The following is a 14,400-nucleotide window of genomic DNA, read 5'->3' as shown; positions in this document are numbered from 1 at the left end:
CTAGGCTACGGCAATAACTGTAGTCCATAAACTACTCTTACAGTCATCATGTAGTTACACTACTATGAATTGAGCCAGTACCCGCACAATAAACCTATTTTGTATAATTCCATGTCGATGCAAAATGGAAATAAGTGCCTAAGCCTACTCCGTACAAATTAGACTCATCTGAAAGAGCACGTATCAATCGTTTACAAACGTTTACAGTTCCAAATTGAAGATTTATAACGAGAAATTCGTACAGACGTAGGAGAGAGTAGCATGCTGTGCAGTCGGTCGTTGCTAAGCGCAAACATCACGTGATTGAAGTACTCCAAATGGTCTAGTGCTACTCCCTTCGCAGCACAGCTATGCGTCGCAAAGGTTGGGCTAAGTCGTTAAAGCGTGCTGTGTAGTATATCCTGTCCTCATTCAGACCACAACGTATTTCTTTTGATATACGTAACACTATTAATGAACTGCCGGCTACAACGAAATACAACCACACAATAAGGTGAAATTAACATCATAACAAAGCGTGGCACTTTCTACTCCACCCCCACATGTCTGCTGTATTTATGACATTGAAATTTTTTGATAACGGATTCGCAGGTCGTAAAACCAGGTCAGTGGGGAACCCGATGCAACAGCTTTTCAAGTGCGGGTCGTGCTGGCGCCACATCAATGACAGCTTCCCTGTATAGGATGTAAATAATATTAATTTCTCCCTTCCCTCATACGCTTTCAAATTTATTGTCACCGTGTAACAAGGTGTTTGTCGGCTGGAATGTTTGACTGCAATGGTCAGCTGGAATGCCTACTTGTAGCACGGTTCACTTCTAGGCTTTTTTAGATAGCGGGGTGGATCCTAGCTAAACCGCCAACTCTTAGGTAGAAATTCGGGAACCCGATCGACCCCAGCCGGACTCGAAGCACAAATATGTTGTTATTGTGGATGTGGATCATACCACTACGCTATCTTTCACTTTACTCTAGTATTCTCGGAAGCATTATGGAAAGGCACGTGCGCATATTATATTCAATGGTAAGTAGCCTGGGGTTGCCATACGTCCGGAATTTCCCGGACATGTCCGGAATTTCACTGTTCAAACTAGCGTCCGGAAGGAATTTCTAAAAAATGCCAAATGTCCGGAATTTTGAAAACTTGACGTAGGCTCATAATTTTCTCGTAAATCAGCATAAAAACAATATTTTTTGGGAATATTTATGCTGATGCATGATATTTTTCTTCGCGCTGCGCGCGATTTACTATCACATTTATTGATTTTAATATGGAGACTACCACCCTCGCAAAAACTGCAATTGAATATAAATAAAAACAACCTTCATTTACTGGAATAACCCTAATTGTAATCGCAATTATAGGACAACGGTATATTCCTAGAGACCGTTAAAACCGTTTAAATGCTTTATTCAAAGATAGTGGTTCCAAACGGGGAAGGGGGAGGGGGAGAGGGAGGGATCGTCTGCCTTTACTCTGGGGTTTGAGAATATGTTGAATGTAATCAGCTTCCAAAATAGCCCGTGAGTAAGTGTGGGCAAAGGTGCTGACTAGTACTGAGCTCGTCAAATTTTGATCTGGGCCACGGAACATTTTCAGATTGGAGATAGAGTCGCGACCATAAAAGGTTTGAAACCATTGGATGTTGGGTGTTTATAAAGCTCCGTAGTGCGCACCGGTATGAGGCTGATAAACAATCTTATCGGTAGGACATGATCATGTTTAATTACGCTCCCTGCATTTTCGAACTCATCATCCTCCACCGGCTCTAACGCTAACTCTGATCATGTGGGCGGAGAGCAGTAGCTATATAGTAATGTACGAAACGACCAACAGTATTGACAGAATTCATCCAAATAATTTATCGACCAGATGCATATATAAACCAGATTCATATAGCAAGCACCCCCCCCCACCCCCACCCCCGAAGTTGCCTCGATTACCCTATAGTGTTAGCTCAAAATCATTGTATAATTAGGCGGGAGGAGGCTGTAAACATGTGCTTTCGGTCGCGGTTACACAGCACACACCAACCCACTCCTGAACCAGATCGTGACCAGCACCTCTGGTGTCTGAGCAAAGCTTTGCTAATATGACGTCATAACTCATTTTGAAATCCACTAGTGGGCGCTAAAGAGTGTCCGGAATTTGGGTTTCTGAGATATGGCAACCCTAAAGTAGCCGCGAATGATTTTCTTCATCGTGCACATGCGGGGGACCCGTACCTGCTGAATACGACTTTACCATACTATAAACCAATCCAATAAGCTATCACCTGCATGTCATCGTACATAGGTTAAACACTGAAGATTGAAAAAGCCCACACTGGCCATTGGTTCAGGTACAGCTAATCCGAAATCTATATTATAGGCTATACGTAATAACTCTCATGGACGCGACAGTATAGAAAAAAAATCGGCGGTTTCCCAGCCTTTCAACCAATCGTCACAGACCCCCGCGGACCCCACAAATTTTAGTTAAGTTCTGCTCTACTTACCGTGCAGCCGTCATCTGTCTTGTGCAAATATCAACTGTGGGCTAGTGATAAACAGCAACGAAAAGTAAATAAACAGCAACAAATTTACTTTTCTCGAAATTAACATCATACTATTTATGTAGAAATTGGGAAGACGTTCATTATTTGAAAGCGAATTTTGTGGCAGCATCTCTTGAAATACACTGCCGTGTCCCGAAAATCCACGCAGTCGATTTGGCATGAATGAGTGCCGAAAATCCAATAATTTTCACAAAGATAGGTGGTGACGAATGTAATAATAAAGCGTAACGCTTTCAACGACCCATTGGACTGTTCTCAACACAAATGGCACCAATGTAACATCAAGCCTGCATGGTCATTTCTATGTAACATCTCATCTTCAAATTCTTCTAGAATAGCGGTCACATATATCACAGGCGTGAATAGATTTTTTTGTAAGCGAATTCATCCTGAAACCCCAAGAAATCATCTCTACAACAGCAATGCGTTTTCACCAATAGGCTGTTGGCAACTTGAGTCTACGTAAAAATGCTGCATACCGATGTAGTCCTTCCTGGTTAAAGACATTTTTGGACTGTTTATGACAGTGGTCGGGAACCCTTTTCGTCAAAGGAGTCATATTTTGCCCATATTTTCAATTGTCAATATTTATCCACTTTGACGTCCCAATTAAATCTTCATGACGTCACTGCAAAAAAAGACAATAAAAAACATCTTTTAAACAAGAGCCTTGTCTTAAACATGATTGTTTTGAATTGATTTGTGTTTTAAATGCAACCCTACATATGCGGATTGCGAATCAAAAACACGAATGGTGAAATGATTTGTATCGACTTCCATATCAGGATGTAAAACATTCCTGGCTCGCCAATGCATGCTGCAAAAACCATGGATTTAAACTAGTTGGACATATAAAATTTTCAGCCCTTTCCAAATTAGGTCAGAATTAGAAATCTATCTATAAACAGGCTTTTCGAAATTTCACTAGAAATAGAATTCTATCTACGCAGTATTCTCCAAATTAGTGCAGAGCTAGAATTCTAGCTACTAAGTTTTTCCTAAATTAGAATAAAATTAGAATTACTGAATTCGAAAAAACTTGGAAGCTGAATTCAATTCTACATTAAAAAATTCATTTCATATCAAACCAGAGTTCATTCTCGTAAGCATGAGAATAGCGAGCGTCTGTACACTGAGGTTGGCTCGTATCTCACGATAGAGTTCTACTGTGTCATTTCAGGAAAACCCGAAACTATACAATAAAAGTAGAGCATTGAAACATTTCATCACTTAGATAAGAATCATGGATTACAGACCTTTCGCTCCCATTAGTCTATTGAGACAACTAGAGTAAAGTCGTTCACCAAGCCTGTGACTGGCTTCTTCTTCCGGGTAATTCGACGTAGTGGCAAAGATAGTGATTCGTTCGTTTCGAATTATCATCATTGACTGGAAGATCGGCGAAGAGTGTTGTTTGTAGGATTGATATGACAGTTGCATTCGTTTTCATCATTTTATAATAGTGCTATTTTGATTTTTGAGACCCGCGAACAACAGCTCTAGTTGTTAAGGCACTCGTTGTAATTCACGGTAAAATCGCAAATTAACAGACATTCGTCAAGTTATTTCCAGGGTTGTAACCAAGTCATTTGGTTCCGAGTCACGAGTCAATCATACTTTTGTGGTTTTGAATCGAGTCGAGTCGAGTCATTTTCAATTCATCACAGACTCGAGTCCGAGTCCAAGTCACCGTTTAAAGGGTCAAGTCCGAGTCATGGTGTTATGACTCGAGTCGAGTCCAAGTCACAGTATTGAAGTCATGTTCAACTCATGTTTTCAATCCTGCTTGGGTATTATCGAATTCCCTGTTTGCGAAACATGCTCATTTTGTCCCTATCAGAGTCTTGGCACGTGTTTATGTAGGCAGATAACGCACAGGTCCTGGCCTCATTTACCGATGCTAAAGATAACTTTACTAATCTTAGAACTTAAAATCAAATATCTCTCTTGTCAGTCTGATACATCACCAATACAAGCATTCAGTTTTTATTATGAACACATCGACGATAGCTCACGAATAGCTGATAGAGAACCAACGAATTCACGTCTACATACTATCTGATAGAGAACCAACAAATTCACCTCAAGATACTAGTTGATAGAGAATCAATAGATGCATGTTTATGTAGAGGTATTTACAACAGGCCAGCATGCTGTAAAAGCGTGCATGCAACTATGTGCATTGTGCAGTGACAATAAACAGAACAGATACCTTTTGATTATACTAAAGGTTTTCCCAATTGCATTACCGACTACATCGCAGTTACAGCATTGAAGAAATAATTGTACAATGGGGCTGTTCAAAAACATTTTTTCAAATTTTCTGGCTACTTCTTAAAACTGCTAGGTTGCCAAAAAATCAAATTTGGCTCAATTCCAACCAGTAGAAAGCAACGCTATGAAAGAAAATTTTAGACTAATTACAAATAGAGATTTTCGAATTTTACCGGCTATCTCATGATATTGTTACATTGTGTAAAAATTTGATTCATAGCAAATTTGACTCAATTCCAACTAGAAAAAGTGAAGTTATTAGAGTAGAATGTTTTGGATATGAAAAAATAGTCGGCTTACTACTATGTAATTATATTATATGAAAGAATTTCTCACTAAAATACTCCATTTATTTTCAAATCCAGAATATTCTCCTCTCAGATCATTGATTCCACTTTTTTCAGATTAAGTCAGATTCAGTGTTCCTTTTATGCAACATAACAATTTTATCATGTAACCACCCAGTAAAATAAAAAAGAAGTTATTTTAGAACAGCCATATTGTACAAACATCACACAACATTAGCCATTCATTATTACTCACGTGCACAATGCACATACCTAACAAAACGTCAAATGGACGAAGGGCATTGTGTGTTTTCACAGACAGCAGATCAAATCAATGAGTTACACCTCAAAAATACTAATGTGGATAGGAGATCCTCAAATATGTTGAAGCGGCATGGCCGTAGAATGAATCCACATCTACTGAATACACGTTCCACTAGTGCACTAGATGCAGGAATTGACAAGCATTTTTGAACCACACTTAAGAGCATTGAATACTCATTCTTTCTAGTCGCCCAAAAATGCAAAGAATCATCGCCTTCAAATCTACACATGAGCTTATCAGTCTCTTCACCATCTGAGTCATTTCATTGGCTCTAATTGAACTTTGATTCAATTGTTTGCTTGTATAATTGAAAAGTCTTGAGTACTTTAATTGCGGAGGATCTATTACCTCTTCATCACTGGACGATTTTGTACAATGCATTGCTACTATGTATCATTTTCTGTTGTTTTTACGGCGGCATATCTGATATATCAGACAAGTGCAACGAAAGCAGTGGTGACAAATAGCGATGTCGGCAGAATTCGTCGGATGCGTTGATCTAGCCATTATGATTCGCAAATTTCTTCATCTTCAAGTCATATAAAATAAGCCGAGTCAATGACTTGGGTCGAGTCATGCGTAATGACTCGAGTACAAGTCGAGTCAATCCAAATATTGACTCGAGTCGAGTCGAGTCATTTTCCCATTTCAAGAAAATGACTCGAGTCAAGTCGAGTCATAAAAAAATCGTGACTCGAGTCGAGTCATGACTCGAGTCATTACAACCCTGGTTATTTCCACCGGTAATTTCCACTGAAACCTCATCCCTTGATCGCTTCAGTTCAATCCGCCACAACCCATGGTAAAATAACATCTCAGCACTTGACACAGGGTAGGAACATCCTAAAAATCTTGATTCTTCGTCTTCTCGACCTTCGGGCATAAGCCATTCGTACCTTCCACAGTTATTATTAATTTTTCTTTATTCACAAAACTGGTAAATACACACATAATCCAGGGAGCAACCTGCCCCCAAAGGAAAATGGCGAGAATGGAGTAAATTTTTAAAATTTTAGTAATACATTCAAATTGTTATTCCTATGCAATACATGGAGAAGTCAGATTACAGAATTGCAGCCGATGAAGAAATGACAAGGGTTACAGAGCAGAGGTAGGGATGATTGAAGATGAAGAATCGAAATTACAGAAATTATGCTGTGATTCACAAGTGTATAATTTTAGTCCAGTGGTGCATTCAAGGCCTTCCGAAGAATGTGCACAGTGCCCAATAATGTGATCTTTTGGATGATGTCGAATCGCACGTTACCCGGAATTTGTTGGATATGCCTCATGAGTTTTATGCTTACGACCCCTGTAGCGCCAATGACTATCGGTAGAATGTTTATTTTGCATCGCCACATTTTCTCACATTCCATGTTGAGGTGTGCGTATTTGGAGTGTTTTTCTGATTCTTTTTGCAGTAGGTTGTGATCAGCTGGGACAGCCAGCTGGATGAACAAGCATTATCTTTTCTTTTTTAGTTTGACGATTATATCCGGGCGGTTGCTCCTGATTTCGCGGTCAGTAATAACTGGTATATCCCACAGAATTTTTACTTTTTCGTTTTCTGTCAATGGTGCTGGGCTGTAATCGTACCAATTTTTTGTCGAAGTGGTGATGTCAAAATGTTTGCATAATTCAAGATGAATGTAGTGACCAATCCTATTGTGTCTCCATGTGTATTCGGTAGCTGCAAGTGCGCCACAGCCAGACATGAGATGTGCGACAGTTTCATTTTGGTTGTGGCATATTATGCATTTGCCGCCCGTGTTTTGCTTCAGAATTCTTTTGCGATAGTATTTTGCAGGAAGCGATTGGTCTTGTGATGCGAAAATTAATCCTTCGCTTGCCGGTTTCAGCCCAGAGCTGGATAGCCAGGTCCATGAACGCACGTCTACATATTATTATTATTATTGATACATCACAGTTGTGCTTACAGCTTTTTCAAGCTATGTGCTGCCGCGACACGAATTGTGGTAATGTTCATAGTGTCTTTGCCTTTCATAATCTTGGGAAGGCTTTTTCTCTTCTCCCAGTCGATCTTCAGTCATGCTCACTAGCTCGCGTCCCCAGCGTCGTCTCAGCTGCCGACTTCTACCACGGCTCACTTTCGGTCATGGGCTTTTCAATACACTACCGTAGTAGCGATCGGCTATCGGCGATGAGGAGTCCAGAGAAACCTCCTACACGTAGAAGTTGGTCAGAACCGGGATTCGATTGCTGTCGTGGCTGCAGTGCGTAACCAACTACGCTACTCGCTTCCCCACCTTCTACAGATGCTAGGTCTACTCTTACTTATTGTGCAATCAACTATGGAGGCATTCCAATCTGGCGAAAGTAATGACCTCGAAAGAGTATCAGAAGCATGTCTTGAACTTTGCCTAAATTGTCCAGTCCAGCAACCAATCCCCATGGCCTCTAACGCCCGCCCCTCCTTCATGTAGTGGAACTGTATGGGAATTTATCGAAAGTTATCCGAATTAAAACAATTGATTAGCAATCTCCCTTCCCTGCCTGACATTATTTTACTGCAGGAAACTCGTATTATTGAAATGTAGGCTACATGTACCAGTAGCCTGCATACTCAATATATCTGGATCCAGGACCTTTCGTAAGGACAATTCCTTTACTCGGACATACTTGCCATATTTGTACGCAAAACTTTCTCTCTCTCTCCTTCGCAGGTTCAGCTCATTACACCGTCTTGTATTGAAGTCCTGTGCTTATTTGTCGGTCAACTCCGCATCTGGAATGTTTAATATGTTTACGCTATTCTGGAAGAGGACCCGTTTGTCTTCCTCGACCGGCTGTCTTCCCGTCCGATCATCTTGGGGATTTCAATGCGCACCATCGATCATGGGACATAAGCAGCAATACAAGGGACTTCCTACTTTTTGAAGCTATCGATAGGAATGGTATGGTAGTGCTGAATAACAGCACCCCCACCATTTGAATATTGTAGCCAATGCAATCAATTGTTATTCGCAAATCGATCTCACTATAGGATCTGCTGATATATCATCGTAGTGCTGTTTAAAGGTCTCGGATAATTTGTTGGGAAGCGACCACTTCATTAGGCTATAATAACTACATATAGCAATCGTGCCCCTATACTGAATACCAGACACTTTGCTTGGAATTACCGCGAAGCGGATTGGTTGGCATTCAGAAGAGTCGTTGAAAGAAACCTAGACTCTCAAACAATTATTTTCCATAAGGAAACAAATGTGTATAGGCGTCTTGCACAATAGTTTAGTAACAGAGTCCAATATCTGGAAAGTGACACTAGCCTAGACTCTAGCCCTCGTTAACCCCCTGACTGTTATTGTATTATGTACAATTTAGCAGTTGCGAGTAAACGCCGTAGCGAACGGACGTGCTTCTTCGAGCGGGTAATTAGTTGAGTAGGAGCTTTCGATCGGCGACTTCTGTCAGCTGAACGAGCATCGTACGGACTCTGCTTCAATTAGTAAGCAAGGAGGATTTACCATTCGGAAACACGCGACTACGGTATAAGGTGACTTGTGAAAGCGTGTTATAAATGTCACAAGGAAGAGGGGCGGTAAAACGCCCCGCCGAAAATTCTACTGATGAACCTGCGCCAAAGGAGTCAGCTTCTCATGGATTAAGTCGATTCAATGAGCATTCTGTAGTTATAACGGGTATCAAAAAGCCAATCCGTCGTCAAAATCCTTTAGTCATCAACAGGAATCTGATCAAAATATTAGGAGGTTCCTACACCGAGATACGTGTTCTTCCATCAGGAGATCTCTGCGTAAAATGTGCAAACAGCGGACAGGTGGCCAAACTATTATCATGTAATGATCTGGGGACAAAAGAAAATAAGATTGAGGTAAAAGTGGAGCTTAACAAAACCAAACCACCGGAAACGCGCGGAGTCATCTCCGACGTTCCAATGGATCTTAGTGAAGAAGAAATACGACAAGCACTATCGAATGACAACGTTATATATGTCAAAAGGTTGCCATACCGGTCAAAGGAAGGAGTCATTCCAAGCAGGTCGGTTCTTCTATGTTTCTCAGCGAACATGCTTCCCACTGTCGTACATATAGGCTTTTTGCGGTTCAAGACCAGGATATACAACCCACCACCCTTGCGTTGTTACAATCGCAATCGATTCGGCCATAAGGCAAAGCATTGCCGTAGCTCAGCACGGTGCACTAAATGCGGTAATAATCATGAATACAAGAACTGCACGAACCAAGCCAATTGTGTTAACTGTGGCCAACCTCATTCAGCCGGCTACGCGGGTTGTGATAGGTATCGACAGGAAACTCGAATCCACGCTATTATGGCGAACTCCGATGTCAACTACTGGACTGCCAGAGGAATCGAACAAGAACAGAGACAAATCCCAAATGTTTTATCTCAGAACGAATTCCCAACATTGCAAAAAGACAGCAGTGACCAAACCTCAAACCAGGTACTTCACCAGCAGCATCGTAACGTCGCTGTAAGATCAGCTCCAATCAGTCGACAAGTCATCTCCACAAACCATCCATTATTGCCATCGAATGATAGCATAACCTTATCAACATCGGCGCTGTTCAGCTTTATCGCAGGCGTATTGAAAAGTACAATAAAATCGATCACCGAAGGACAGGAAATTGACGTTGAAAAGGTCATATCGGAGACCGCACAGAAGGAACTTGGAATAGGATTTCCTGGATTGAAACTAAATACCGTCAATCGACAAGAAGCCAGCTCAAGCGTCGGCCGACACAGGACGTACGGCGGACAAAATTCACCACAAACTACCGACGCGTCTTCTATTGCAATGGATCTCACACAAGCTTCGCCTTCAAAGGTAAATTAAAAATACTACAATGGAATTGTAGGAGCATTTATAGAAAAATCTCGGAATTGAAATATTTCATAGAAAGACTTGATACAAAACCTGATCTACTCGCACTGCAGGAAACTCATTTGGTTAAAAAGTACACTGCTAAAATCAAAGACTATACCCTCGTTAGGAGAGACCGTGACATCCATGGCGGTGGCATCTGCTTCTTTGTCAAATCGAATCTATCATTCGTTCAATTAGATATAGAAATTGTACACCCAATAGAGATGCAAGCCATCAAACTTGACCAGATTACTGTTTTGAATGTTTATATCCCTCCAAATCGCAATCTATCGCGCACGCTCCTCGAACGATGTTTTCGCCCCTTCACCACAAAGTGCATTATAGTCGGAGACTTTAACGCCCATCATCCCTTGTGGAAGAGCGACCGAATAAACAGTTGCGGTAGACATCTTTACCATGTTATTGATACCAAGGATTTTGTGGTAATAAACACCACTATCCCGACCAGGATTGACATTCCATCCCAATCTCCCGACAATAGTTCATTATTAGACCTGACAATATGCACCAAAGACCTGGCCCATAACGTCTCAACAGATGTTACTGATTATCTGTTAGGAAGCGATCATTACGTCGTGCTCACGGAACTCAGCGTAACGGTTGATACTTCGCAGACATACACGAAGAGTTGGTCATTTCATCGCGCGGATTGGGATAAATTCAAAAGCCTCTGTAGCGAGCGATTCTCCGTCGCCTGCGATACACCTCTAAAAATGGAGGACATATCAACTATCATTATAGACGCCGCAGTGAAAAGCATTCCTGAATCTAGACCGGTCTCCAAAAGCTCCGTTCCATGGTGGAATAAAGAGTGTTCGAAATCCCTTCGCCTCAAACGTGCGGCCTTCAAAAAGATGAAGCTGACCTTCAACACGGAGGACGTTATCAACTTCAAGCGTCGACGCGCACAAGCAAAGAAAACTATTCTCGCCGCCAAAAAACAATACTGGGAAACCTTTTGCAGTTCCCTTACTGAAAATTCAAACTTGGCGCGTGTTTGGCACGTAGTCAAATCCATGAGCGGAAGCCGCACCTGGAGTCGTATCACCTCCCTTAAAGTCGGCGATCAAGTGTACACAACAGAGCAGGATAAAGCAAATGCACTGGCATCCTACTTTGCGAGTGTCAGTAGTGATGATAGCCTTCAACCAGAATTCCGACATAGACGCGATGCTATGAAGCAAGCAATGCACCAACGCTTATGCGAAATGCAAGATGACACCACGGGAATAAACATCGAATTCAGTGTTTCGGAACTTATTCAAACATTAAAGCCTCGGAAGAATACAGCTCCAGGCCACGACCGAATATGCTATCAAATGATAATGAATTTACCACCCTCCTGTCTAAACCTTCTATTACGATCCATTAATGAGGTGTGGAAGACAGCCCAGTGCCCATCTGCATGGCGTCACTCCATCATCGTACCTATCCCGAAAAACGGTCAAATTCAAAATTCAATAAAGAGTTACAGACCGATCGCTCTCACCAGCAATATGTGCAAAATAATGGAACGGCTAATCTGCAAAAGGCTATATTGGTGGCTTGAAAACCGAAAAATCCTCCACCCATCCCAAAGCGCATTTCGCAATGGCAGGTCAACTAAAGATAGTGTGATGGCGTTACATGATGATCTCTACAAGGCCTAGGGAAATCAAAGATCCGCAATCTGTATATTTCTGGACATCGAAAAGGCCTATGATCGTGTTTGGAGGGACGGAATAATAATCAAACTGCAAAAAATGGGCTTATCCGGAAAACTTATGCGATGGCTTCACAGCTTCTTACATAACCGCACATTTCAGGTCAGAGTAGGAAATAAGGTGTCGGACAGTCATAAAGTTGAAAACGGCATCCCTCAAGGAAGCGTTTTAAGTCCATTACTGTATACCGTAATGATGAACGATCTCCCCGAAATGATTAAAACTAATATAAACGTATTTGCAGATGATGTCTGCATCTGGGAATCTGGCCTCAGTTTTGATAAAATAAGAACCGCGATCCAAGAGTCATTAACCGTAATAGAATCATGGTGCGAGAAATGGGGACTCAGTCTAAATACTAATAAGACGGAGGCAATAATTTTTACGAGGAAAAGGAAAATTCCTGCCGTCAAACTAACGCTCAACCATTCCTATATTAGATTTGTCAAGCAGTACACATACCTAGGAGTCACTTTTGACTCTCGGCTGAACTACGCACATCATTCCAAAGCTGTGGTCAAGAAATGCACAATGTGATTGAATGTGCTGCGCTGCCTGTCAGGAACTAATTGGGGTGCTTCCAAATCTTGTCTCCTGATTCTGTATAGGGTGTTGATAAGGTCGGTCATCGAATACTGCATGGAAGCGTACATGTTCTCCCCGAAGTATGTCAGAAGACCAATCGCCACTATCCAGAATACCGCGCTCCGAATATGTTGCGGAGCAATGAAAAGTACCCCGATATACGCACTGCAACATTCGTGCAGAGAAATGCCCATGCACCTTAGACATCTCCAGGCATGCCTAACATATAGGTCGGTCATTCTAGCTCACGATTCCCATCCATGTCAATCAATTACACAGGAATCATGGCATGAAATCTTTCCTGACTCGGAACATTTTATTACATTTAACATGCTGACGAAACGTGCTCCTATATTTCAGAATTTCGGTATAGCGAAACGAAATCTCCTGCCAACGCCACCATGGAAAGCAATGAAGTACTCGATTGACTTGAAAATCGAATCATTGATTAGAAACATAGTACATCCCGAAATCGTCAAACGGGAGTGCGAACAGTATATAGACGATCACTACGCTGACTCTATAAAAATCTATACAGACGGGTCAAAGAACGATAACCAATGTGGAGCAGCCTTCTACGTGGACGAAGAAAATCACTCCTGGAACCAGAAACTAATGGGCGTATTGTCGATATTTTCAGCAGAGCTTATTGCAATAAGAGCAGCGTTGGACTGGGTTACGGTAAATTGCTTGCCAAATTCTAACATCACGATTTTTTCAGACAGCAAAAGCGCTCTGACAGCAATTAACACGACCACTACAACAGATAACATCGTCATCGACATACAAGAACGCAACAACGTCTTGGCCTTCAATAAGAAATCAGTTTCGATGGTATGGATACCTGGACACAAGAATGTTGGTTTCAACGAGAGAGCTGATCAACTGGCGCGAGACGCAGCAAACGATCTACCAAACAACATAGAAAAACATGACATATCTACAAACGAAGCAAGAACTCTGATCCACGAATTCTGCAAAACCAAATGGGATTATCACTGGACTCAAATCGACATTGAGTCGCAATATCGACGAATTTTTTCAAGCATCGATGATCATACGAACATGCCGCGGCTCTCCCGTAGAGAATCGTCCATTCTCATTAGGATGCAAACGGGGCATTGTCGACTAAACGCTCATCTGTATAAACTTGGACTTCATGAAACGGGACTTTGCGACACGTGTAATCAACTAGAGACGCTTGACCATTTTGTTACTACATGCAATCGCTACGACCGAGCCAGGGTCCATCTAATTCAATCCGCACATAGACACAATATTCCACTTTCGCTTAGTTCGCTTTTGAAAAGTCCTCACGCGCTACAATCACTGTTAGACTTTGTTATATTGTCCACTAGAGACTTATAGTTGTATTATTGAACAAAATAGGCATGGTGCAAAAGGCCTCAGTTAGCCGAGAAGCACCCCCCTCCCCCCCCCCCCTATACATACATACATGTACAATTTAGCGTATAAGTTGTAAGAAACTATATGTAGATTTTGAAATATTGATAGATATTTCACACCTGAACCAGCTTGTCGAAATTAACAAGAATCTGTATTTATTCTTTTGAATTTCCGATACTTCAATCATCTTGATATTATATTGTTAGTTACGACCATTATGACAGCAGTTACTAAGATATTTTGATTATCCTGCCGGTTATGTCGCTGATACGGAATTAACCTTTTCAAAAATGAAACATGCTGAATGTGACTGAGTGGTCTAGGATGCATATGGATGTAGAGTTTGGTTTGTCTGTTTGAATATTCATGGTGT

The 14,400-nt window shown here is 41.5% G+C and overlaps 1 protein-coding gene across 1 annotated transcript; it reads left to right on the top strand.

Moving 5' to 3' along the window:
• The first annotated feature begins 11,987 nt into the window (after positions 1–11,987).
• LOC145453221 (uncharacterized) lies at positions 11,988–14,072 on the top strand. The gene has a single exon (XM_080331202.1). The coding sequence runs from the start codon at positions 12,675–12,677 to the stop codon at positions 13,986–13,988; it is 1,314 nt and encodes a 437-aa protein (XP_080187328.1). The 5' UTR covers positions 11,988–12,674; the 3' UTR covers positions 13,989–14,072.
• The last annotated feature ends 328 nt before the right edge of the window (positions 14,073–14,400 follow it).

Source organism: Botryllus schlosseri, chromosome 13 (genome assembly GCF_051294905.1).
Source record: "Botryllus schlosseri isolate E-star chromosome 13, Bs_hap1, whole genome shotgun sequence".
Taxonomy (NCBI): domain Eukaryota; kingdom Metazoa; phylum Chordata; class Ascidiacea; order Stolidobranchia; family Styelidae; genus Botryllus; species Botryllus schlosseri.
This window is presented reverse-complemented; position numbering and strand designations above follow the sequence as displayed.

Excerpts from the sequence above, each read along its gene's own strand:
- LOC145453221 (XM_080331202.1), top strand. The coding sequence starts at position 12,675 with ATGGAAGCGTACATGTTCTCCCCGAAGTATGTCAGAAGACCAATCGCC.